Below are 25,507 nucleotides of genomic sequence, written 5' to 3'. Positions count from 1 at the left end.
ACTAAACCCATCTAAAGAAGTGGTCAGTGCGCCCAAACAGACTTTGCACTTTTTTCTTCTCGCACCTTAGATCCCTCTTACTAGGAGCTGGATTGTTCTTGCAATCAGCTTACATTTCTTGAGCTCACAGCCAGTATAACAAGCAGAGGTTGCATCCTGGCTTCAGGTACCCTGGGGGCGTTATAAACAGGTTTGAAGGTGCCCATACACGGTGCGATGCACCGTGTAGGACGACTGCTGATCCGTCAGTAGACGGATCATGCTGTCACCGCCAGCAATCGTGTGGTCCCCACTGACAGCACGATATGCCTGCTCCCCCCTCCTCCATTGAATGGGATAAAACATCACATCCCAGATCAGATGGTTCTGCAGGAAGATCTGGAGATGCGATGTACAACCCCGCGGGAGCGCACAGTACAATATCAGGTGCGATATCGTGCCCATACACGGCACGATATAGCACCTATATCGCGCCGATCCGTCGGATTGGCACGTATATCGTGCCATGTATGGGGGCTTTCAGGCTTCCTTTCGCTTCACCAGGGAATGTAAATAAGGTGTTTTCCAAACAAAGTGCAACCTTCTTTTTCTGTGTTTACTGCAGTAGTCAATGGCTTACGACGGCACATGTTTAGTAGTGTTGTAGAAAATAACTATTTATTCCATCTGTAGTACTTTGTTGCTGCCATTTGTTGTGCTCCCATTTACATTATAATCTCTACAGTGCAGCTATTCTGTAGTTGCACTCCTTGCATATGTTCATAATGTTTTTTTTTCATCATTGTGATGTACTCAATGCATTTGGCTCTAAAAACAATGTACTGTTTGTTTGAAAGTTAAGAAAATGCAATGATGAGCAAGTATCCTCATGTATCAAATGTATATTTCCCTACAGATTGTTAGCTTGCGAGCAGGGCCCCCTTATCTCTATGTCCGTTATTACCCAGTCTTATGGTGTCACTGTTTTGGGCCCAATTGTAAAGCACAATGGAATATGCTGTTGCTATATAAGTAAATGATGATATTTTTTTGCCAGTGGCTTAAGGTTTGCTTACAGATAGATTAATATGTAATTATGGAAGTTTTAGTTACTTTTGTATCAGAAGCTTTTTATACGTGAAAACTGATCCATGCCACTTTTTGTACAAATCCTTTATGGTAGGTCCGAAGTATACTCGATCTCCACAGCAGCCAATAATGATGCTGAAACTATAAAATCCCACTTAAAATTAACTTTGTTCTTAGCATGACCTCAGAGTTCTGCTTTTACAATTATTACTAAAAGGCCCAACTGTTCAAATAATGTAACCCTAGATTACTTCCTCTCTTAATATATGTACACAATTTACTGTAAGATTACTTCATGTTTGCAGTTGTGGTTTACAATTGCATATTTTGAAATTGCCTCATTATGAGCAGGTTCACTTTTTTAAAGCTGAGCAGAGGTGTGAACAGTATTATGCAACTGCAGTGTCTGTTGTAGTTTCTTTGTTGGTCCCCCCCTGCCAGCAACCACCTCAAAAATATCACACAAGCCTGATTGCTAGTTGGGACTGGGATACTACCTTCGTAGCTTGTGAAAAAACTGCTGCATAGGGCATATCCCAGGGAGAGACACTACCTATTTTCTATCCTGATGATATACTTGCTGTAATAACTAAACACTTGCCATATAAAGGGGACAATTCAATTCAGTGCGATGCTGAATAGCCTTGGGAAGGAGTTCCTGGAGCTGTTCACTTCAGTCCGACTACAGTAGTTTTTCTTTTACCCTCCTGATATGCGAGCACAAATCCAACTTTAGTGCCGGCTGTGATGCTGTTTTCCAGCTTAGCACGGCGCTAACAGCCTCGCAGCCAGCCCATTAGTCGGTGAATGCCGGTTACTGCAACCAAACACCCAGCATAAGGTACGGTAACTGGCATTCTGAATTGAATATCTCCGGGAACTCCTTCCCAGGACTGTTCAGCAACGCGCTGAATTGAATCGCCCCCAAAGAATGTTTCTCTGACCTTCATCTGGGGGACACTTCATGATCATGGGGTAAGTGGGGGATAGAGGCATCAACACTTAATGAGCTAACTTAAGGAGGCTAGATGTGTCCTCATACATCTAGCCTCCTTGCTCGTTAAACAGCCCATCTAGTCGCACCATTCCGTGGCGTGACTTGGTAGCACTGATTGTCTCTTAGCACAACTTTTTCCCTTCAAATGCGCCATATTTGCACAGCCATGCGAATAGGACTCACAAGCAACTTCTGCTGATTAGAGTGATATGCGGCATGCCTAGATTATATTCTGCAGGTGTATCTGCATGCAAAACTTTACATTACAGTGTCACTGCCACTGACACTGTAAAGTAGCTTTCCCTTTACATCCATCTGGGGGATGTCATTACTTCTGGGTTATGTGTAGTGAGGGGTGGAGTCGGGCACTATCTAATTAAAACTGGCTCCCACCCCCCATGTAGCCCCTCCCCTTTCACTAGAATCTCAGTCTTGTGTTTAGTTCCTTGGAGTAACGCACTAGATAGGTCTTAGCTTTTAGTTAGGTTTAAATTCTTTATTTTGCTGTTTGGTTTGGGTCCTTAGTTCCTGGCAACAGGCGACAAGCAGTAGCAGAGTGGGAGTTAGATAGAATAGGGGTTTGTGTGTAACCCTATATCCTGCTCTAAAGACGTACCCTGGGAGACTCACCAAACTACACAGTCCCTGGGTCTCTCTCCATACCAGACACCCATCTGAGCGGGCAGCTGGCAAAAAGGTAAACTTGATTCATTTTATGTGTAAAGACCTTGTTGCTGAATTTACTGCAGAATTTACTTTTAAGCAGAATGGCCAGGCATGTTATTACTCACATGGCTGCACCTGTAGGGCTGGCGTGCCTCACACCTCCCCGGGCTTCCACAGCACCCGCCGCATGGAGGATTACAGAGCAGCAACATGCTTCCGGCTTTGTGGTAGAAAGAGACTTGTTGAACGTCCCTAGGACGCCACGCCGCCGCAAGTGCTTAAGCGCTGTCTGTGATGTCATCATTATGAGCCGCGGTAACAGAGCGCTGTGGTCTCTGGATGGTAACGCCTAGGATGACATCAGGCGTCCTGAATAAAGCAGGATGCCGACGGCGTGCCCGGCCACATCTCCCCCAGGTATTTGAGTAACAGCAGGCTCACAGGGCTTCAGAGCCACGCACAAACAGGTGTTGAGCTCTGTTGGAGTTCTGCTAGGCTGAGACTCTCTGCAAATTACAGTAGGAAGGCTGTCTATTACAGATATGCAGCTTGACTGGGATTATTACTTTTTGGTATTAACCTGGTGATATATGTTGGTCTTATAACATTGCAATGTGTGTATATATAAGCACTTTTTACTGCACGGTTTCTCAGGAATCTAGGCAGTAATATATGTACATGGTTATACTCAAGTTTATTTGTTTGCCTTTGGTTTTTTGCAAGTGAATATGGACTTCAAGGAGTCCGGGTTTTTCGCATTTAAACAGGTCCAACAGAAACGGTGGTTGTTGTTTTAAAAAAGGCCATTCTGTGGATTTTAATGGAGAAGAGGCTTCAGCTACCTCTTCCCAGGAAGAAAGGAAATTGGATTATGACTGGGAAGACACCTCAAACTGGGAGGGTGACTCCCATTGTGATTCAGGAGTTTCTATGTTGATAGATGCGGTCAGGGAGACTTTGCATCTACAAGAAACAGCTATTCCAGAAACTAGTTCTGTTTCTTTCTTAAAATGTAAGAAGAAACGTATCTGTTTTCACATTTGAGGAAATATTAAAAGAAGCCTTGTTTAAAACTAGAGATGTGTGGTTTCGTTTTTAATCTGTTCTTTTCGACAAAATTATAACAAGTTTGGATTAGTGCGGATTTATTTTATTGGCTATCCAAAACACGTGATAGCCGATAGCCAATAAGATGCCACTATTGAGATCCGAACATATCCAAGAAAAACCAAACCCGCACATATCTAGTTAAAACCTGATTCCAAATTTCATATTCTGAAAAACTTTAAGTATCTTTATCCCTTTTCGGAATAGGATACCAAACATTGGGAAATTCCACCCACGGTGGATGCTCCTATTGCTAGGTTGGTCCGGAATACTGTTATTCCCACAACAGTCTGTAACGCCTAAAGATCATATGGACAGAAAGAATGAGGCTGTGCTAAAATCTATATTCACTTTTGTCAGGAGTCTCGCTGCGCCCAGTTTTAGCCAGCGCATGGGTGATAAAGGCTATAATTCCTGGATGAACCAGATGATTACTGGGTTTCAATCGGGATTTGTCTGAAGCTAGTTCTTTAGCTGATCAGATTTTCCGCCAGACGTTCTCTTTGGCTTAAAACATGGAAGGCATACATAGAATCCAAGCATGCTTTAGAGGAATTGCCTTTTTGAAGGAGGTTTTCTGTTTGGTCCAGAATTAACTGAAATTATTTCTCAGGTCACAGGAGGAAAAAGTCCTTACCTTCCTGTAACAACACCAAAACCTAAATCCCCTAGGTTTCTTTCCTTTCGACCTCAAGGCAGGGGAAGCTTTCAGGCCTTCCAGGGTATACCTTGGGGTCCCTGAAGAGGTGCCTTCAGGGGACGTGCTGTCCCTGCCACCTGTTGCCTTGCTGCTAAGTCAGCAGGTCAATCCACATGACTGTCACGGGACTGGGACCCATCCTCTTTTGGGGGGCTGCTTACTCAAATTCCGGGAAACTTGGTTTCAATCCAACCTGGATTTTTGGGTAAATCAACTAGTAACCAAGGGTTAAATTTTAGATTTGGAGGGTCCTGTCCAAAAATACTTCTTTCCACTCCTCTCCCTGTGGATGTTTGCTGAAAGGCATCTCATACAGGCATTTTCTGCGCTTTCTGATTCTAGAGTAATTTATTCCTGTTCCAGTACTACAGCAAGGAATGGGGTTCTACTCCAATCTTTTCTTGGTAGACAAACCAGACGGGTCATTTCGTCTCATTCTCAACCTCAAGGGGTTAAATGCTTAACTCCACTTGGAAAAATTCAAGATGGAGTCCATAAGGTCAGTCATTTGTTCCATGGAGGAAGAGAAGTGTGTGGCCTCCATAGAGATCAAGGATGCCTGCCTCCATATTCCTATATGAAAGGGTCATCAACATCATCTTCTGCGGTTTGCAGTGGGGCATCAGCATTTTCAGTTCCATGCTCTGCCATTCGTTTTGGCCACCACTCCCAGAGTATTTACAAAGGTTATGGCACACATGATCTCTCTACTCAGGGGTGGGGGGATCAATTTGTTGGCTTATCTGGACGATTTGTTAACAACATCTTCAGATTACCTTAGGCATGCTCCAGAGATTCGTCTGGATCATCAATTTTCACAAATCAAATTTAAATCCATCTCAGAGGATGGTATGTTTGAGTCTTCTCTTTGACACCCAGTGTCAGTGTTTCTTTCGCAGTCAAAGATTCAGGGTCTTCTATCCAAAATAAGGACCATTTTACAGATTTCTCATATCTCAGTTCTCAGGGCTATGCATCTATTGGAAAAATTGGTGGCTTCATTCAAAGCCGTTCCTTTCACCAGATTTCATGCCCGACTACTGCAAAACCAATTGCTTCATCGTTGGGTGAAGTCAGACCCTCAGTTAAACAGGCAGATGTTCAGATTAGCTCTGCAGACCTGTCAGTCACTTCTATGGTGGCTACAGGATGCAGATCTGAACAGGAGTTGCCAACTGTCAACAATAAATTGGACCATTGTCACCACAGATTCCAGCCTAACAGGCTGGGGGCGGTGGTTCTAGACAGGCACCTACAGGGTCTTTAGTCCATCCAGGAAGCTTCTCTTTCCATCAATATACTGGAATTAAGGAGCGATTCGGATTCGGTAGGCATTGGTTCAGGCTCAATTCCATCTAAGGAGCCTACCAGTGCGAATTCAATCAGATAATGCCACGGCAGTTGCTTATATAAACAAGCAGGGTATCTCACGCAGCTGGCAAGCAATGAGGGAGGTTTCTCACCTCCATTGGGCAGAAAATTTGGTTCCAGATATTTTGGCAATTTTACATTCATGGGGTGGACAACTGGGAGGCGGACTTCTTAAGTCGCCACAGTGTGCATCTAGGGGTGATGGCGGAAATAGTTTCCAGGTGGGGATCTAATGGCTTCTCGTCTCAACAAGAAACATTCAAGGTACGAATCTCTGTCCCGGTATCCTCAGGCATCTCTGGTGGATGCCATGACAGCACCTTGGGTGTTCCAACTGGTTTACATCTTTCCTCCTCTAGTAATGTTACCAAAGGTAATTCAGTGGTTTCGATTAGTACGGCCGGCCATTCTGGTGGCTCCATTCTGTGTACCGTGCCGTCATTTGTACGCAGTTCTTCGGAACATGCTGGCAGATGTTCCGTATCGTCTGCCCCTGCGTCCAGATCTGTTACTTGGGTCCATATCGTCAACCCGATTTGCCTCGCTTGGCCTTGACGGCATGGTACTTGAATCCAATATCTTGAGGGCCAAAGGGTTTTCAGAATCTATTGTGAAAACCATGATGCAGGCTTGCAAAACAGTTACTTCCCAGATTTATCATCAGATATGGAAGATGTATATTTCTTGGTGTGAATGACAAGTTCAAACCAGAAAGGTTCCGAGTGTCTCGTCTCTTGTCTTTTCTGCAAGAGGGGTTGGTTAAGGGTCTTAAATTGTCCTCTCTTAAGGGACAAATTTTGGCCCTATCGATCCTGTTTTGGAGGAAATTGGCCTCCATTCCTGAAGTTCAAACCTTCTTGCAGAGGGTTCTCTGCATACAGCCTCCTTATGTCCTGCCAGTTCCTCCTTGGGATTTGAATTTCATTTTGGAGGCACTTGAAAAGGCACCATTGAGCCTTTGGAATCTGTAGAATTTCAATATCTCACTTTGAAGGTTATTTTTCTTTTCCTTTTGCCTCAGCCAGAAGGGTATCTGAGTTGGCATCTTTCTTGCAAATCTTCGCTCCTCATTTTTCATAAGGATAGGGTAGTGTTACGCACTAAACCTTCCTTTCTTCTGAAGGTGGTATCGGCTTTCCACATTAACCCGGATATTGTCCTTCCAGCTTTTCACCAGGATCAGTGACTAGTGATTCTTCCTCCTTAGCACTGTTGGATGTGGTACATTTGTTACGCATTTACTTGGAGCGTACTGCGTTTTTGAGGAGTACAGATTCCCTTTTGGTGTTGATTGATGCACCAGAAAGAGGCTGGCTAGCCTTGAAATAATCCATCTCTAGATGGGTCACTTCTGCCATTCGGCAGGCATATTTGCCCTCGAATGTGACTATTCCGGCCTCAATTCGGGTCCACTCTGTTCCGATGCGCCCCCTCCCCTTAATTGGTTTGCTTTGGTATGTCCCAAAATTAATGGCATCCCCCAGATGGATGAAAAAGGAAATACGATTTTTACTCACTGTAAAATCACTTCCTTGGAGTCCATCTGGGGGATGTTGGGATCCCTTCCATGTTTGGTTTCATACTAGTTACCTGTTGGTTTCTCAGTTTTTCCGTGGGTCTTTCTCCGGCTTTGTTAAATATAAACAGAGATTCTAGATGAAGGGAAGGTGTTATATGGGATACAGTTATAATTAGTTAGTGACCGACTCCACACCATACTACGCATAACCCAGAAGTAATGGCATCTCCCAGATGGAGATTTTACAGTGAATAAAAATCATATTTTTGCATGCAGATACACCCACATTCACACACACAATCTAGGCATGCCGCATATCATTGTAATCAGCAGAAGCTGTGTGTGCGCCCTATTTGTATCGCTGTGCAAATAAGACCAATTTTGAAGGGGGAAAATTGCAGGAATAGACACTTGGCGCTCACACGTGTAGCGCACGGAAGAAAGATGTGGACACATCTATATAAAAGCTCCTCCCCTCTAACCCCTCCTCAGTTTTTCACTAAGTGCTAAAGTAGTAGGTTAGCATTGAGTCTTTATTCCGATAATGGAGAATTGGTCTGCAGACTTTTTGAGTCAGCAAACAATCTTCCCAATAGTAGTATGGTAGTCCCTTGGGAATTTTGACTGGTGCACATATGTCCACCATTTCCAATGCTTCAGTGGGTCCTCAGCAAAATAGAAAAGGAAGGAATTCCAATAATACTATTAGCACCAAACTGGCTTAAAAAGGGTGGGAGTCCAGCCCGAGGATCTGTTGTCGCAAGACCCAATTCGATGTCAGGAAATACACAAACTAAATTTAATGGCATGGCTCTTGAAGGGAAGGGAAAAGGGAAAGGGAAAAGGGTTTTTAATTTCAGTAATACAAACAATGTGGCTGATTCAATTAAGTGCGCTCTTGATAACACTGGGAGGGAGGTCCCGGAGCTATTCAATTCAGCGCGCTGGTAGGGCAACTAAAGGATTTCTTCTTACACCCTCCAATGAGAGATCCGACTAAAGGGCTGGACACGAGGCTGTTTTCTAGCTTACCGTGCTCTAACAGCCACACGGCTGGCACTTTAATTGGAGAATGCTGGCTCTCGCGACTAAACACCCTGCCGAGAACCGTCATTCTCCTACTTAAGTTGTTACAGGTTGAGTCTCCCATATCCAAATATTCCGAAATCCGGAATATTTTTAGCATGACTGAGATAGTGAAACCTTTGCTTTTTGATGGTACAATGTACACAAACTTTGTTTAAGGCACAAATTATTAAAAATAAAGTATAAAATTACCTTCAGGCTGTGTGTATAAGATGTATGTGAAACAAATGAATTTCATGTATGTACACAAACTTTGTTTGAGCCACAAAATTATTGAAAATATAGTATAAAATTACCTGCAGGCTGTGTGTATAAGGTGTATATAACACATAAATGCATTCTGTGTGTATATTTGGGTCCCATTCCCTCGATTTTTCATTATTTTTATGCAAATATTCCAAAATACGGAATATTCCGATATCCAAAATACCCCCGGTCCCAAGCATTTTGGATATGGGAGACTCAACTGTATAGTCGGATTAAACAGCTAGTTGAATTGAATAGATCCGAGAGCTCCCGCGCTTTCAACAGCGCGCTTAATTGAATCTGCCCCTGTGATTTAAATCCAGGAAAAAAGGTTTCTGCAGATAATTATCCTAGGGGGCGATTCCATTCAGTGTGCTGGTAATTGTGCTGGGAAGGTGTTCGCGAGACTATTAAATTCAGGGCACAGGGCCAACTAAAGGTTTTCTTCTCGCACCTTCCTGAGGGTGCCAGCAGAAATCTGACTAAAGTGCCAGCCACGAGGCTTTTTTCCAGTTTAGGCCCTTATTCAATTAGAGGCAAAAGTATGAATCCGTGGAAAAGTATCGCGGATGACGTCATTTCGCCAGGCGGAAAGATTCCGCCGTATTCAACTCCAAAGACTGTTCGTGTACGCAAAAGGTCATTGCAATGTAATCAGCGGAAAAATTTCACCTATGAATTGCAGGCAGAAAAAACTGCAGAATTGCGGTTTTGGGGTGCAAACTTCGGGAAACCCCCCTGCACCCTTGGGACAGTCCCCCAAAGATAAACTGTGTCAAAAAAATAAATATAAAAAGACTTTAGAACACCTCAAAAAAGTACTTTCATTTTGGTGGCGAAAAAGTGCAAAGTTGGGGGACAAACTTAAAAACTAGCGAAATAGACTTCAGGGGGGTCGCCAAGTATGGAGCTGGTGTTTTTTCGTTTGCAGGTGCTTGCAGCAGGTGGATTTTTAATGTAATTTAAAACGTCACTTTAGCAACTTAAAAATATGCTAGCACCCATTTTTAAGTACCCCAAATTTGCTGGGACTAGTTATTTTCACATAATAATACTGCTTAATGCTATTCTTCACCACTTGTGTTAATGTGCTAATTGGCACCATTTGTCACAACTTAAGCACCCAAAATACTTTCATTAGTGCTAATCGGGGGCATCTTTAGTGATCCCCAATGGTAGTGCATCTTTTGGGGGGTGTCGGGCTGAGTTCCACATTTTTGACAGGACTTTTCACCTGTTTTAGTTTCGCCGGGTGTCGTTTTCGTGTCCTTTCTAATTGACTATGGCGAATAGCTGGACCGCACCCGATACTTTTCCGTATGCAAAACACGCGATGTATAGGAAAAGTCCGGCAGGTGGAAAAGTGTTGCGGGTGCAAAATTGAATACGGGCCTTAGTGCTGCGCTAACAGCCTCACAACTGGCACTTTAGTCTGATAATCCTGGTTAGCGCGACTAAACACCCAGCTTTAGTCACTCTAACCGGCATTCTCCGATTTAAGTGGCTGTAGTCTGACTTAACAGCACGCTGAATTGAATAGCTCTGGGACTCCTTCCCGGCGACATTAACAGCACGCTGAATTGAATCACATCCATAGTGTCTGGAAAAGGTATGTTGATTGGTGCAAAAAGGGGAAAGTGTCACATTCCTCTTTTTCTTTATCTAGAATACTTTCCTTCTTACACGTCAGTCTCTGTTTAGATCTCAAGCTTGGATCCCTGCAGGTGCAAGTATCCGCTCTTTCTGTTTACTTTTAAAGAAGGTTGGCTGCCATATCAGAAGTTTAGACGTTTATGCAGGATGTTTTACACATACAACCACCATAAAGGCCGCATCCTATAGAGACTTGGGATTCAAATCTTATATTGACAGATATTCAGGCTCCTCCTTTTGAGCCTGTAGAAAAGGTAGATCTCAAATGGATAACTTCAAAATAGTGTTTTCTCCTGGCCATTACATCAGCCAGAAGGGTGTCATACATAGGAGCTTTTGCCTGTAAATCTCCATATTTAGTCATACATAAAGATTGGGCAGTGGTTTCGTACATGTCCCTAGTGTTCATTCGGGCACCCTGCAACTATCACAACCCATGCAGTTCCTCTTTCCTGTCCAGGGTGTCGCTTTCTGCTCTGGTGCTTCTAGCACACTGGTCTCTAATGCTCTAGGTTCGACGGCAGGCAGGGCGCCGGACCTAGAGCATGGGCACTCTTGCGCGCGCCCGAAAAAGGGGGCTTGTCTTTATGACGCATCCATTTTTCGTGTCTCTTATAGGCGTGCCTGGCACTTACGGACATGCCGGGCAGCCCCCAAGCACCGTGGTCACCAGCAGGTGGAGGACAGAACCCGCAGGCTGTTTAAGCGGGGTACCGCGCTGGAGGGCTGGGTGCTTTCTGCTTTTCAGAAATAGGGTAGGGCGCGGCGCCCCGCTGAAACAGCCTAGCGGGATTGCTAGGTCGCTATCTTAGCAGTTTGTTGCATTAGCTTATACCCCTTTTACACTGGCTAAAAAATCCTGGGTTGATGCACATGAACGCGCATCAACCCAGGATTTTAGCCTGTTTAAACGGATCAACCCAGGTCCAGTGACTCGGGGATCTGACCCGGCTAGCTTGCAGGGATGAGCACGGATCGTCCTCGTGTAACCCTGCAATGTAAACGGCGCGGCCCAGGTCACGATGATCCAGGTTTTGCCGCATGCATGTGATTGGCTGGCTTCAGTGGTGCTTGGAGATGACCTCTCCAAGCGTCCACTGCCGGGCGGAGCAGCACACCACACCCGCCCTTCCTGCCTCCGGACCGATGCGGAGTAAGGTAAGTAGGTCGCGGAGCGGGAGGGATGGGAAGAAGAACTGCTCACCTGTGCCGGAGAGCCAGGTCAGTGCTGACCCGAGTCCGCTGTGAACGGTGTGGGTTGACGCCGTGTTGTAAAAGGGGGGCTGTCCCTGGTCTGATCCGGGTTGGATACGTGTTCCAAATCCCGGGTCAGACCCTGGACTTTGATGTAAAAGTAGTATTAATGTGCTAAAAGCACCAGAGCAGAAAGCGACACCCCAGGCAGGAAAGAGGAACTACATGGGCTGACAGTTGCAGCTTGCTAGAATGAACACTATGGCCCTCCTTTTACCCTAAAGTAGTGTCTGAATTCCATTCAAACCAGGAAATAGTGGTTCCCTCCTTTTTCTAAAGCAGACAAGACAATTAGCAAGGAAACATTTTTACTGTCAGATGTGGTCAAAGTGTTGACAATTTACTCGGACAGGACTGCAAGTATTGAAATGCAGATAGTCTATTCATTCTTTATGATGCTAGGAAAAGAGGTTGGCCAGCATCTAAGCAGATTATAGCTATATGGATATCCCCCACGGTTAAGCTGGAATATACTGGGTTCCAGTTTAAGATTTCAGCTCATTTCACTCGCTCAGTAGGTACTTCATGGGCAGCGTGAAATTGGGCGTCTGCCGCTACATGGTCCTCTGTACATACATTCACCAAATATGAGAGATTTCATGACTTTGGAGATAAAGGATTAAGTCCAGATAAGTCTTGATGCGCCCTCCGCTAAGGGCAGCTTTTGTACATCCCCATGGTCATGAAGTGTCCCCCAGATGAAGGAAAAAGAAATCAAGATTTTTGGTACTTACTTAAATCTCTCTCTGACTTCATCTGGAGGAAGCTTCCATCCCTCCCTTATTTGTTGAATATATGAGAAAAATGGTTATAGTTGTTCTCCAACCTATCCTTCAGGATCTTTAAAGTTCAAACTGAGGAGGGGCTAGTTTTACATTTTGGCAAGGGGACGCGGAATCCGCGCTGTATGCCTGCTATATAGATTAAACCCCCGGTTGGTTCAGCCTGGTGTTGGTTACTGGAAAACCCCGCCCCTGTTTTTCCACCGATTTTTCCAGTACCAGACTAGGCTCAAAGGTCCGGGGCTGGTTATGCTTTGTTTTGGGGGGGGGACCCCCATACACATACATTTTTTTTTTATATAAACCCTTTATTTACACTCTAACACTAAAGCCTACACAGATCTTACTGATGTCGTAAACCGACCAAAAACTAATCTTCGTAAATTTACCCCTTAATCTATCCGTATACTCCTGACCATAACTACATTTATTACCATATTGGCAGGATTTCTAGCAAGACTCCAGTCAGTATTATGAATTCATCTGTTACCTTATGCAGCAGCCCATACTACATCATTTGGCAGGAAGCAGAAAATGCAAAAAGCAGACAGCCACTTTAGTGTTAGTGGGTAGAGGAAGCGTTTGCCTTTGTCTGTCTGCACTATACCCCCCACCCTCCCTTCGCTAACCCCCTTTGACCACTGTCCCTGTATTTGTGTCACCCAGAACATCCAATGTAATATTAACCTACGCTATAATAAGTCACATATTTACCACAGTGAACTACAGTGAACATATACTTACTTGGCACTCCTAATATTTTGTATTGCACCAGTATATGATCCCGTCTTATTGTGCAAGATTTCTAGGCATATCTTCACCCTACTCCTCTTGCTGTCCTCCAGTACCCTCTTCCCATCCCCTCGTATAAAAACCTGACTCTTTAAATATTATTAGATCTATGAACAACAAAAATGCATATGCACATATGTGACTAGACTTTGCTGCTGCACACGTGCAGTTAAATTTAAGCCCAAACTTTGGCTTTCAGTTCCATTTCTGAAGAAGAGTGAAAAGTTAATTAACAAAAATTTTTAAATAAAAATAAAATTCTATGATCTATAAAAAAGAAACCACATTATTTTAGTGTAAGGTAGCCTCCGTGCCCCCCTCCCCTCCAGATCCTGGCACCCTAGGCATTTGCCTACAGCTGCCTAATGGTAGCGTTGGCCCCAGGGCCGGCAACAGAAATCTTGGGGCCCGGTACACTCATATTTTTGGGGCCCCCAATCCCCTCTCCTGGCCCGTCACACTCTCGCCCTCTTCCCCAGCCCGTGTCTGTCACACTCTCGCCCTCTTCCCCAGCCCCTGTGTCTGTCACACTCTCCCCCTCTTCCCCAGCCCCCGTGTCTGTCACTCTCTCTCCCCCTCTTCCCCAGCCCCCGTGTCTGTCACTCTCTCTCCCCCTCTTCCCCAGCCCCCGTGTCTGTCACACACTCTCCCCCTCTTCCCCAGCCCCTGTGTCTGTCACACACTCTCCCCCTCTTCCCCAGCCCCTGTTTCTGTCACACACTCTCCCCCTCTTCCCCAGCCCCTGTGTCTGTCACACACTCTCCCCCTCTTCCCCAGCCCCTGTGTCTGTCACACACTCTCCCCCTCTTCCCCAGCCCCTGTGTCTGTCACACACTCTCCCCCTCTTCCCCAGCCCCTGATTCTGTCACACACTCTCCCCCTCTTCCCCAGCCCCTGATTCTGTCACACACTCTCCCCCTCTTCCCCAGCCCCTGTGTCTGTCACACACTCTCCCCCTCTTCCCCAGCCCCTGTGTCTGTCACACACTCTCCCCCTCTTCCCCAGCCCCTGTGTCTGTCACACACTCTCCCCCTCTTCCCCAGCCCCTGTGTCTCACACACTCTCCCCCTCTTCCCCAGCCCCTGTGTCTGTCACACACTCTCCCCCTCTTCCCCAGCCCCTGTGTCTGTCACACACTCTCCCCCTCTTCCCCAGCCCCTGATTCTGTCACTCTCCCCCTCTTCCCCAGCCCCTGATTCTGTCACACACTCTCCCCCTCTTCCCCAGCCCCTGTGTCTGTCACACACTCTCCCCCTCTTCCCCAGCCCCTGTGTCTGTCACACACTCTCCCCCTCTTCCCCAGCCCCTGTGTCTGTCACACACTCTCCCCCTCTTCCCCAGCCCCTGTGTCTGTCACACACTCTCCCCCTCTTCCCCAGCCCCTGTGTCTGTCACACACTCTCCCCCTCTTCCCCAGCCCCTGTCTGTCACACACTCTCCCCCTCTTCCCCAGCCCCTGTGTCTGTCACACACTCTCCCCCTCTTCCCCAGCCCCTGATTCTGTCACACACTCTCCCCCTCTTCCCCAGCCCCTGATTCTGTCACACACTCTCCCCCTCTTCCCCAGCCCCTGTGTCTGTCACACACTCTCCCCCTCTTCCCCAGCCCCTGATTCTGTCACACTCTCCGGGGTCCCTCGGAATCTAGGGGCCCGGTACAAGTGTCCCCTTTGCACTTTCCTGTCTGAGTTGGAAGTAAAATGGGAATTAGTTACTCAGAAGAAATTTTCCCAGCAAAAAAATGTGTACTCCCCTATGTAAGCAGTGTATGCGGCTATTTTTCAACAAGTTGTTGACATAAGCATGTACTTGGATCCCTTTAGCAGGTGCAGAATATGCATTAACATTAATTTTAGACAGGTAAACCCAGTCTATTTGGGAGCGACATGCACAAAAGGCATGGATGCCCAAAAACAATTGAATATAGTCTATGAATCTCCAGTCAATTCAGACGGGAGTTCAAGCTCGATAAAACAATTGAATCACCTACTATATGTGCTACACAAACAGGTATACATTCAACTGCTCATCATCCCCATGGAGACTATTCAATTCTGATGAATAGTCACAAAAATGGCTAGCTAGCATGCACCTCTAGCCAGCATGCTTGCATCGGGAGCTTCTGTGTCTGTGCACGAGAGGGAACCTTGCCGGGGACGCATGCCAACGTTGGGAGCAGTGGAGGCTCCAGAGGTGGGGCTGCAGCGCAGTCCAAAATTCAAATTGGGGAGCCACACCAACTGCCGTTCGAAACGTTGCCAAACATCGCCAGCCAGGAGTCACTGGCAGTTTGTGTAGCTCCTCTATTTGAATTTTGGACAGCGCTGCAGCCCCAACCTCTGGAGCCGCCACTGGTCAGGAGTCTCCATATATTGCTAGATTAGTGGAGGTTTCCGATGAACATCAGCGGGCCAGGTGAATAAGCAATGGGAATTCCCCAGACCCGGTAAAGAGAGTTAGCGTTTAAGGAGAATCCTCTATAATACCAATGTGAAGCAACCCCGGGGTGATTTGGAAACTGCATATAGAGGGCGATACCGCAGTGCTTTGGCCTCCACGGGTCTGATGAGCTCCCTTGTTATATGCCATTTTTTTTTTACTATTATCGTATTTAACAAGGAATATGGACACAGAAAAATTCATTTTTTATATATATTTGTTTAATGGAGGATTAAAGAATGATTTTTAAATTATAATAGAGTGGAAGAGTGTGTTTCATGGTATCGGGACTTTGCTTTGGAGGAATAATTAATTCCTATAGAGTTATTTGAAGTGCGATTTATTATACTGGTACAGTATGTTTTTTTGATGCCGGTTTTGTGAACTTTAGTTGCTAGAAATATAACAGGATTTCCTTGTATGTTTGAGGAGAAGAAAAAATGGTAGAAGTTTTTTGCATTGGATACTGAATTGCAGCATTCTTTGAGAAAGGACAGAAAGACTGTAACAGTTTCTTAGAGAAGGGATACATTGTTGCTTGTTTTGTGAAGTACAAGATAATAGAAACCGCTGGAGAGAGCTGTGTTTTGTTTTTTGAAGAAGCTGAGCAATCCGTCATCAGTGCTTTCCTACATCACACTAATATTGTTGGTTTGAGATTTTATTGAAGCATTAGGTTGAATTGCTTTTTTAGTGTGAAAGAGAGCAGCAGCTGAGAAGCGTTTTGGACTCCTAAAAAAAGAATAAATCTGTTACTCAGAAGGCCGATGGCTGCCGGATCTGCGTCTGATGTTTCCAGTTTTGTGCGTGAGCAGCGGATGTGAGATGCTTTCAGTCTCGTGGATTTCTGCTCACCACCTCAGAAGGCTGCAAGAAGAAATAATGGGTACTGACGACAGTAGCGCCCAGTGACACAAAGACAATTGAATAGCTCCCATTACTTTAGACAGGAGCTGCGGTCGCGTTAAAACAATTGAATTCCCTCTTTTAAAGTGAGAAACAAAGTCCTGAGATGTCAAAATAGTCAAAATTTTAATCATATTTTTGAAAGATATATTTGCTAAAATCACATTATTTTCAATTAATGTTTAAACCATTACTAGATAATCATGTACACAAATGTAGTCATGTGGCTTATAAACACCGTTCCATGTTCCAGCACCTGTAGTGTGGTTTTAGTTCAGCGCTTTTTGCTGTTTCTTTTTATTTTTGTTTTTTTTATCACACAAACCAAGGTTGTCGGGTTGTGGATTGTTCTGAGCATATGAGAGCAAAGTTTCCATTTCATTCACATAGTGGGTTGGTATTTGTTGAACCATTAGGACATGGTCACGTGTATGAGGAAAATGGTCAGAAACGCATTAAATTAAATGTGTCCTTTAGAGACATTTCAGTCTTGTTTACTGTGTTCTGCATTTCTTTTTCATTTTGTAATGCTTTGCATGCTTGACACATACAGGCATACTAAATTCTAGGATATTAAATATTATGGCAGAAATGGCATCATTGTTATTTGACCCTGTGTGAATGTGGTTTAAAGGGTTTATAAATGTGTGGAACCTACATCATAAGTGGATAGGTGTGACTGAGCCCTTAGCAGGCCTATGTTTAGATGCTGTTATGAACAGTGGTCTTGTGCTTTTAATACAGAATCCGTGCAATTATTATTCCCCTGTCAAATCAATAATAAATAAGAATCATGTTTCATTTGCAGTTATTTTTCACATAGAACCCCACATTGTATTGGAAATATATTCCACTCTTTCTGATGATTTCTGTCCATGTACGTCTTATATGGTTACTGATGTTTATATCAACTACCTAGAGATGTCTTAAAAAAGACAGGTTTAAGTACATGAATTTATATTGCACATAGGAATTGGGTACAGGAGGTCGACATTTATTATGTGTACAGTGAGTGCGTCAACCTCACAATCCCCGATGCCAGGGATCCCGATATGGGTTTAATGCTGCCTACAACATTTTACTTGTGCGGGTGTTACAAATGTGAACATGCCAGTAAGTGGCATGTTTAAAAGTAAAACCTCAGTGTCAACCTCAGGTAAAATGTTTGGAGTGTCAACCTCATGACCACATATTGCACATATTTAAAGTCCTTGGGTCCTGGTGCAGTACTGATATTGACTCATTTCCTCCTGTTTTATTTATTTATTTTTAGAATACCACCATGCAACTCACTTCTACTCCACACTATCCTGCTTCTCTGCCTGCTTTCCTTAGTGCTGTCAACTCCACTCTCTGGCAGCTTGACTACTTGCATTTTGAGGGATGTGTATGTTGGTAGATAGAGAATACTTTTACATGAATTAATCCTCCTCAAAGTGGAGACTCCTAAAATGAGTTAAGATTCTACTACAACATGGACACATGCTGATTTTTGTTTTATTTTCACATTACCTTAAAGCACCAAGATCCACAAAATTTAAGAGACACACTAATGCTGGCCACATACACAGTGACAGTGATATTTTACCCGATCTGGCTGATTCTGGTGCATTGGAATGACAGATCGTGTAAAATATGGCCAAACTGAAAGTAAATCGTGAGTCCCCACTCACAATGCGATGCGCGTCCCCGCTGGTCGCACATCGCATCTTCAGATCTGCCATGCAGTAGAGCAGATCTGACAATCTAGGACACGATGCACTGTGAATGTCTGGATGCAGGAGATCGTATGAAGATTGGACACCAAATTGTGTGCAGATCGTGTGCTGAGCTGCCTGGGTGAGTTTCAAGGGAAATCGTACACATCGGCTCATCTTCAGCACATCGCTATGTCTGTGGCCAGCTTTACAGTTCTAGAATTTTGTGTCTTAAGCTTTGTGTATTGGATTTAGCAGCACTGGCGGTAATTAAATTCTTAGCAGAGCGATGTAGCTCCCGGGATGAGTGGCTGGACTTTACCACGATTAATGCTCAGGGCATAGTCATGCTAAACTGCATTTTCCAATTTGTGCCAGGCGCAATGCCGTTGCCACACATGATGCTGCCCCTGGAGGCACTAGTTAAGTCGGATTTGTGCTCGCACCTCAGGAAGGTGTGAGCAAAAATCCTCTAGTCACGGATTTACAGTACGGCCAATTGAATAGCTTTGGGCACTTATCCCGGGAGCTGGGAGTTGAATTGCCCCTATTGAGGCTATGCATCTTCAGATGCAATGTTTATGTCTGTATTATCACCAAAATTCTTGCCTGCATCTATTTTAATCAGTGAATAAAAGTTAAGGGTGTAATGCAATTAAAAGTGATGGCTGCAAAGTGCTATAGAAACTGTTGGAACGCCAGCATCTTGTGGCCTCCAGCATTGCATATTTTCCCTCGCACATCTGCGAGTGTAAGAAATCTGTGCACATCTGTGTGTAAGAAAATGTTCAGTATGGGGTACCATAATTCTCAGTGATGATAGCAGCCGCACATTACCGAGCATTTAATTGTTTTCTTACTTACTGATTTACCTTAGTCATTACTTACTACTTATTTGTTTTGTTACTTAATGTGTTTAACAGTGTTATTTCTTATGTTTATACCTTAGGGCTGTGACCCTCCGAATCATAGTGAAACACGGACGGTTTATGTGGCAAACAGGTTCCCTCAACATGGCCATTATGTTCCTCAAAAGTTTGCAGACAACAGAATTATCTCATCTAAGGTACGTATGGAATTTGTTTTAAACAGGGGAGTTTGTGTATATACCTAAATTACCAAATAATATGGGTTAAAAACACAGAAAAAATAACATTTATGTAGATCTGTGTATTCTGCTTGCATGTAGAAGCATGGTCTTGATAGCATTTGTAGAGATTGTAGGTTAATCCCTGGAGATTTAGGTAAAATCGACATACAGTAGCTTTAGATAGACGAGGGATGAGTCATTAGTGCGTAACTGGTCTAATCCTCTGTGTTAGTCATTTATTTGTAAGTCTACTTACCGCAGAAGTACTGCCTATATGTTTATATGCAAAGGTTGCTATTTGTTCCAGAAATTCTCTACATTTTTAATGTCTTCACCATCCTGCTCATATTTCATGTCTTGTCCTAATGGCTACAAGCTAAAGGGAGAGATGACATTTTAGTAAGGCATACAAGTATGGACTTTACAGTATTTTCCTGTCTGGAGATTATTTTGTGTTATCAGTAGTTAATGGGGTAAAATGGTGATTATACTAGTTCTTTTCTGCTTTTCACTCTATGCTAGACATATATTCTATTGGTATTTCAAAGACTGCTTTTTTGTTTTTCTTTTGTAACAGAACTTAAAGGTGGTGTCCACCTCTTACATCAGGGGAACAACAATTTAGCATAATGAAGAGAGCCCCTTAACTTGTGTTGCCATGTTACATGTCCCAAAGAAGAACTAGCTAGATAACCAAAATAATAATAATGCTGAAAGCAGCACTCACATGACTTGACACTGTAACAAAGTATTATGGACCAATGTTTTAGCCTTTGAGGTATTTCACAAAGCAAACACCTGATTTATAACCTGCCCTGTTTGAACTTTCTCACTAGACCAGTGTTGGCTAACCTTGACACTCCAGCTGTTATGGAACTACATAACCCAGCATGCACTGCTACAGTTTTGCTATTAGGGCATGCTAAAACTGTGGCAGGGCATGCTGGGATATATAGTTCCACAACAGCTGGAGTGTCAAGGTTAGCCAACACTGCACTAGAATATTATAAAGGTTTGCGCTCTCAACATAAGCAAAAGCAGTCTTGAGGTGAGAGCAATATAGTTGTTTAATGTAACCACTGGCATTGCAACAAAGTAGCATTTCAGGGCACCCATGTAGTATCATCAATAAGGAATATGAAAAGTATAAATTAAATTTGAATGAAATGTGTATTCAGAGTTTGGTGCATGTTTGTTAAGTCTTGCATTTCATGAAGGGAGTGAAAGTTGTGTAGGTGTAAGTATGTTCTTTGAGAACCAGTAATATACCAGGATGATGACTGAAACCATCCCTAAATGTACCTAATGCATAATTGCACACAGGGGGGGTAGAGTTACTAAAGCTTTTAAAACAGACAAGTGGTGGTGTTGCTCATAGCAGCCAATCAGATTCTAGCTAACATTTCTCTAATGCTTTCTAGAAAATGATAGACATAATCTGATTGCTATGGGCAACACCATCACTTGACTGTTTTAAAAGCTTTAGTAAATCTACCCCAGGGTCTCTGGCTGATGGATGGAGTAGTAGTAGTAGATGCTAAGTTAAGTAGCTCAATCGTGTACATCACAGGTTCTCATAGCACCCCAACACTCTAGGTTTTAAGGATATCCATGCTTAAACACAGATTGAATTAGTACCTCTGTCAATTTGAATTAACCATCTTTGCTCATCCGTGGATATCCTTAAAGCCTGTACTGTTAGGGTACGTTGAGGACCAAAGTTTGTGCACCACCGGTATACATGGTGGCAAGCAAGGAAAACTGCTTGCCATCATGAGCTGGCTCACAAATAAATCATGAGTGGGTTCACAAATAAATGAGAGGTGATTAGAAATCATGATTCAAACTAAGGGGGCAATTCAGTTGTTTGCATCCGTGGCTATTTCTTTTGGGTGCCTGATGGAGCAATTCATTTGTTGCTCTGTTCGGGTGCGAATAGCCGCGGAGCACACACTTCTGCTCACTGCCCCCTGAGGCGGCGAGCAGAAATGTGCAATAAATCAGCACTTTGGACGCCCAAAGCAGTACTTTAGACGGGTTAGCAGTTTGCTCAACCCAGTGCTGCTTGGCGCGCACATGCGGCACTTGTGCCTTATAAGGGTACAATTGTATTGCTCCGATGGGCGCCCACAAAACAATTTACTCGTCCCCTAGGAATGTGAAGCCATGGTACGTCATAACTTGGCAAAAAAGACAATATTAGCAATTTATGTATACAATAAATATATAAAGTACAATTATACATATATATATTAGATAATGATTGAGATAAATCATATAGCGTTCCCTCTAGGCCGATTTCAAAAGAGCGGTGAATAGATACCGTGCGCATACACACGTAATTTATTCACAGAAAGAGGAGAGCTTGGGGGCAGCCTGGCATGTCCGTAAGTGCCAGGCACACCCCCAAGAGTAATGAAAAGGGGGCACATCCTATAGACTCGCCCCTTTTCGGACACGTGCGCTAGAGTGCCCTTTCTACTTAGAGGGGACACTATCATATGAAACTTAAAAATGATTAAACAAAAAATAGCTTTTGCTTTAGTGTCGACGTAAGAAATGAAGAAGCTACATGGTTAGATGGCTATTTATACAATTCTGCTGCTGATTTGTTTTAAGCTCTAGGGAAGAATAATATCAACAATTCCACAACTTCCTATTTCTGTCGTTAGAAATGTCTGCCACTCTTCTCTGCTACTAGTTAATTAAACAGCTACAATAGATGTGTGTTGTTAATTGGTCTTAGGCTCCTGTAGGAAAATGCACTTAAAATCTATATAAAGTAAATTAATATACAGAAATGAAATAATGCTTTCATATAAATAACCTGGTGGTTACCAGATCTTTGCATGACTTTTTCCAAATAAATTATTTAAAATATTTTTAAAGAGTTGTATTTATGATACAGATTACTTATATAGCACCAGCATGTTAAGTTGCGCTTTGCAATTGGGATATACAGATGCTTCCTTGTTAACTTTAAGTGATCTTCCATTAGAGATCACTGTGAAGAGGTTCTTATTGCTGTCTCACAAGCAGGCAATGCACGCTTTAGCTGTCCATTTTCCAAGCACAGATCCTGGCAGCTTTGAATGACTGCCCCCTGAGCCCGATTGTTGTTAATTAAAGAACCATTTCAAGGGAAACCACAGAAGCTTGAACTCTATAGTAGTCACCGCTGGCCATGAATGGTATAGATCATATTCGTGGCTCAATCCATTAGTATTATGGCCTATAAAATGTTAGATTTAAAGTCACACTCTTGCGGTTGGATTTCATTGCAGAGTTATGGGGCTCCAGTCTTCAGTGTCACTTTTGAGGTGGCTCATATGAAGTGGATTGAGTATTTCCATGAGGTAGCTCATGGTGTCTTCATAATTCATTGAGTTGTCCTTTGACTTGTATGTCCTCTCTTTGATGGGGCAATAACATAGCAAGTGCTGGTGGTGTTATGATTGGTAATGGGGTTGTTTAAGACTAATATTTTGCAAGTGTTCTATTTAGGATGAGGTTGTTAATTAGATTTGTTTTGTGGTTCCGAAGCAGGGACCAAGGTATGATTATGGTTGGAGGGTGTTTGGAGAAAACTGGGAGGTCTGAGCGGATTTCTCTTCATACAGTGAGAGCATAGCTAAAAGCACAGAACCCTGACAGTACTTCAGGATGTAGCATGAGATGAGCGGAGGCTCAGTAGCAGAATACTCAGGAGAAGGATAATTCTGTAGCAATGTGATGCTATTAAGCACTTGCTGGGAGGAGGTAGAGATACTTAATATTGCGCAGCGTGAGCTGCAGGTGGCAGTGATCGCGCTGAGTGACAAAGTATGTGGGTCCAAGGGACCCTCTTATCTGACCATTTCTGGGTCCCATTATAATTTATGCTTTAGAGGTCCCCATATGTCACTCAGACTTCCCCACATGCCACCACACAGCCCCTTAAAATGCCCATTTGATACTGCCAACAGCATCACACCTCCCCACATGCCCCTTAAACTCCCCCAGTAGTAATCCCCCCTATGCAGTGCCCCCAGTAGTAAACCCCCCTATGCAGTGCCCCCAGTAGTAAACCCTCCCTATGCAGTGCCCCCAGTAGTAAACCCCCCCTATGCAGGGCCCCCAGTAGTAAACCCCCATATGCAGTGCCCCCAGTAGTAAACCCCCCTATGCAGTGCCCCCAGTAGTTGACCCCCTATGCAGTGCCCCCAGTAGTTGACCCCCTATGCAGTGCCCCCAGTAGTTGACCCCCTATGCAGTGCCCCCAGTAGTTGACCCCCTATGCAGTGCCCCCAGTAGTTGACCCCCTATGCAGTGCCCCCAGTAGTAATCCACCCGTATGCAGTGCCCCCAGTAGTAATCCACCCGTATGCAGTGCCCCCAGTAGTAATCCACCCGTATGCAGTGCCCCCAGTAGTAACCCCCCCCCCCCCCTGTGCATTGCCCAAGGCCGCCTACCGGTACCGGCTCTTTCTTTCCACCCCCGCAGTCCTCTCCGGTCCTCAGCTTCATTCTTCTGCCGCTGGCCCGTCCTGGCCAGCGGCGCCGCCTCTTCCTGTCTTCCTCCTTGATCACACCGTCTTCTGGCCTCTTGCGCGGCCGCCGGAACTGTTGCCGCGTTGCTCTTCTCTACGGGAGGTCTTCACTCCTCCCCCTTCACCGCCGGACTGTAGTTTCCCGCTCAGTGGGCTGGGCTATGACGCGGCGAGCCACGACTGACTCATCGCATCTGCCTCCTATTGGCTGCTGGACCGCGAGCCGTGTTTGGCTCGCGCCCAGTGCCAAACAACCGCCGCCACTTCTTGGTTTCCGGGCGGCGAACTCTGCTTAGCTTGCGCCCGGAGCCAAGCTTCTCCTGCCGCCACTTTACCGCCGATGCTGGTGGAAGGGACCAGGCGATCCCTTCACCAGGTACTCGCCACGGCTGCTAGCCTGGCGCTGGGAACAAACACACTGTCCCAGCGCCAGTCCACGGATGTGTCCCTTCGGCTAGTGTGTATCCGCAATATGTCTGGGAACAGACTGCCCGCACACATGAAGCTGCGGGAAGGAGGGCGAACCCGCCTCCCGGCCAGTGGGACCCGCTCCCTTCTACACTCTGAACACAGATGATGGTGGTTTAGTGTGTACAAACAACCACCATCTGCAGATATATCACTTGATCTGCATATATATGCTTAGTGTGTACCCAGCATTAGTTTGCGACTAGCACTGGTGCTTCCAACTTGGTGCTGGTTACCCGACCATCAGGGGTTAACTGATTTGAGGTTCTCTCTGATTTTAGGGTGACCACCACAGGGCTTTTCCGTCCAGATGATAGTGATGTTTTTTTTTTCATTCAGTCCTTTTAGTTTGTACTAGAGCAGACATTTACACATGTCCGCCGACAAATGTGACTTTTCATCGAGAGAATCGTCCACAAACAATCGTGAAATATCATACACTTGTATGTTTTTAAAGGTACCTGCTGAAAGACGGTATGGCAGATCAAATATGGAAAATCAAATTACAATATAAAAAGTTTGTTTTTCAGCGTTAGATGATTATCGATCATGTCCATACCATTCTTACCCTAACCCGACCACCTGTACCTCCTCTCCCGGAGACTGACTAGCCAGTGCCAGCAACTTTGGTCCATACACTGAAAGATCATTGTTTAGAATCGTCATTAATCGGCCTTATTTGAAAGATTTATCTTTCAGTGTGTGGACAGTTTTAGGCACTGTTGCGTGACTATATCCTGCTCGGTGGTGTTCTTGTTGGACTGCTTTTGATCAAACTGGCAGCTCGCCCCATGGTCTGGAATTGCACTTAATTGATCTGAGTTGCTCTTTGTTTTACAGTGCTTGGATATTGGACTCTGTGTAAGAACTTCTGCTCTCTAGTGCACCTTGCCGGAGGTGTTTTTCCTCTTTAAGTTCCAAGCTGACATCACTTTATAGACTGTAAAACATCAGCAAATTCAACTGTATTGTTCGCTGAAACTTCTTTCATACTTGCCCCATAAATCAACCCCCTATGAAAGGTAGAAGTTCTTGTAGCTATGCTGTTTTTAATTTTATGCAAACAGTGCATGCGATTTTACACAGCACCTTGAAATATAATTTTCTTAAAGCATGAGCTGGACCAATAAGCAAGACC

At 44.5% G+C, this 25,507-nt stretch overlaps 1 protein-coding gene across 4 annotated transcripts in view; it reads left to right on the top strand.

The window, feature by feature from the left end:
- The window catches only part of ATP11B (ATPase phospholipid transporting 11B (putative)), a 156,068-nt gene that overhangs the window by 17,903 nt on the left and 112,658 nt on the right, over nucleotides 1–25,507 (top strand). For all 4 annotated transcript variants that reach the window (XM_088456371.1, XM_088456372.1, XM_088456369.1 and 1 more), the window contains exon 2: nucleotides 19,232–19,348. In XM_088456371.1, the coding sequence (XP_088312497.1) occupies nucleotides 19,232–19,348 (117 nt within the window). The remainder of the gene's footprint in view (nucleotides 1–19,231; nucleotides 19,349–25,507) is intronic.

The sequence above is a fragment of the Taudactylus pleione genome, unplaced genomic scaffold, assembly GCF_031769625.1.
Source record: "Taudactylus pleione unplaced genomic scaffold, aTauple2 ptg000702l, whole genome shotgun sequence".
In the NCBI taxonomy this organism is placed as follows: Eukaryota; Metazoa; Chordata; class Amphibia; order Anura; family Myobatrachidae; genus Taudactylus; species Taudactylus pleione.
This window is presented reverse-complemented; position numbering and strand designations above follow the sequence as displayed.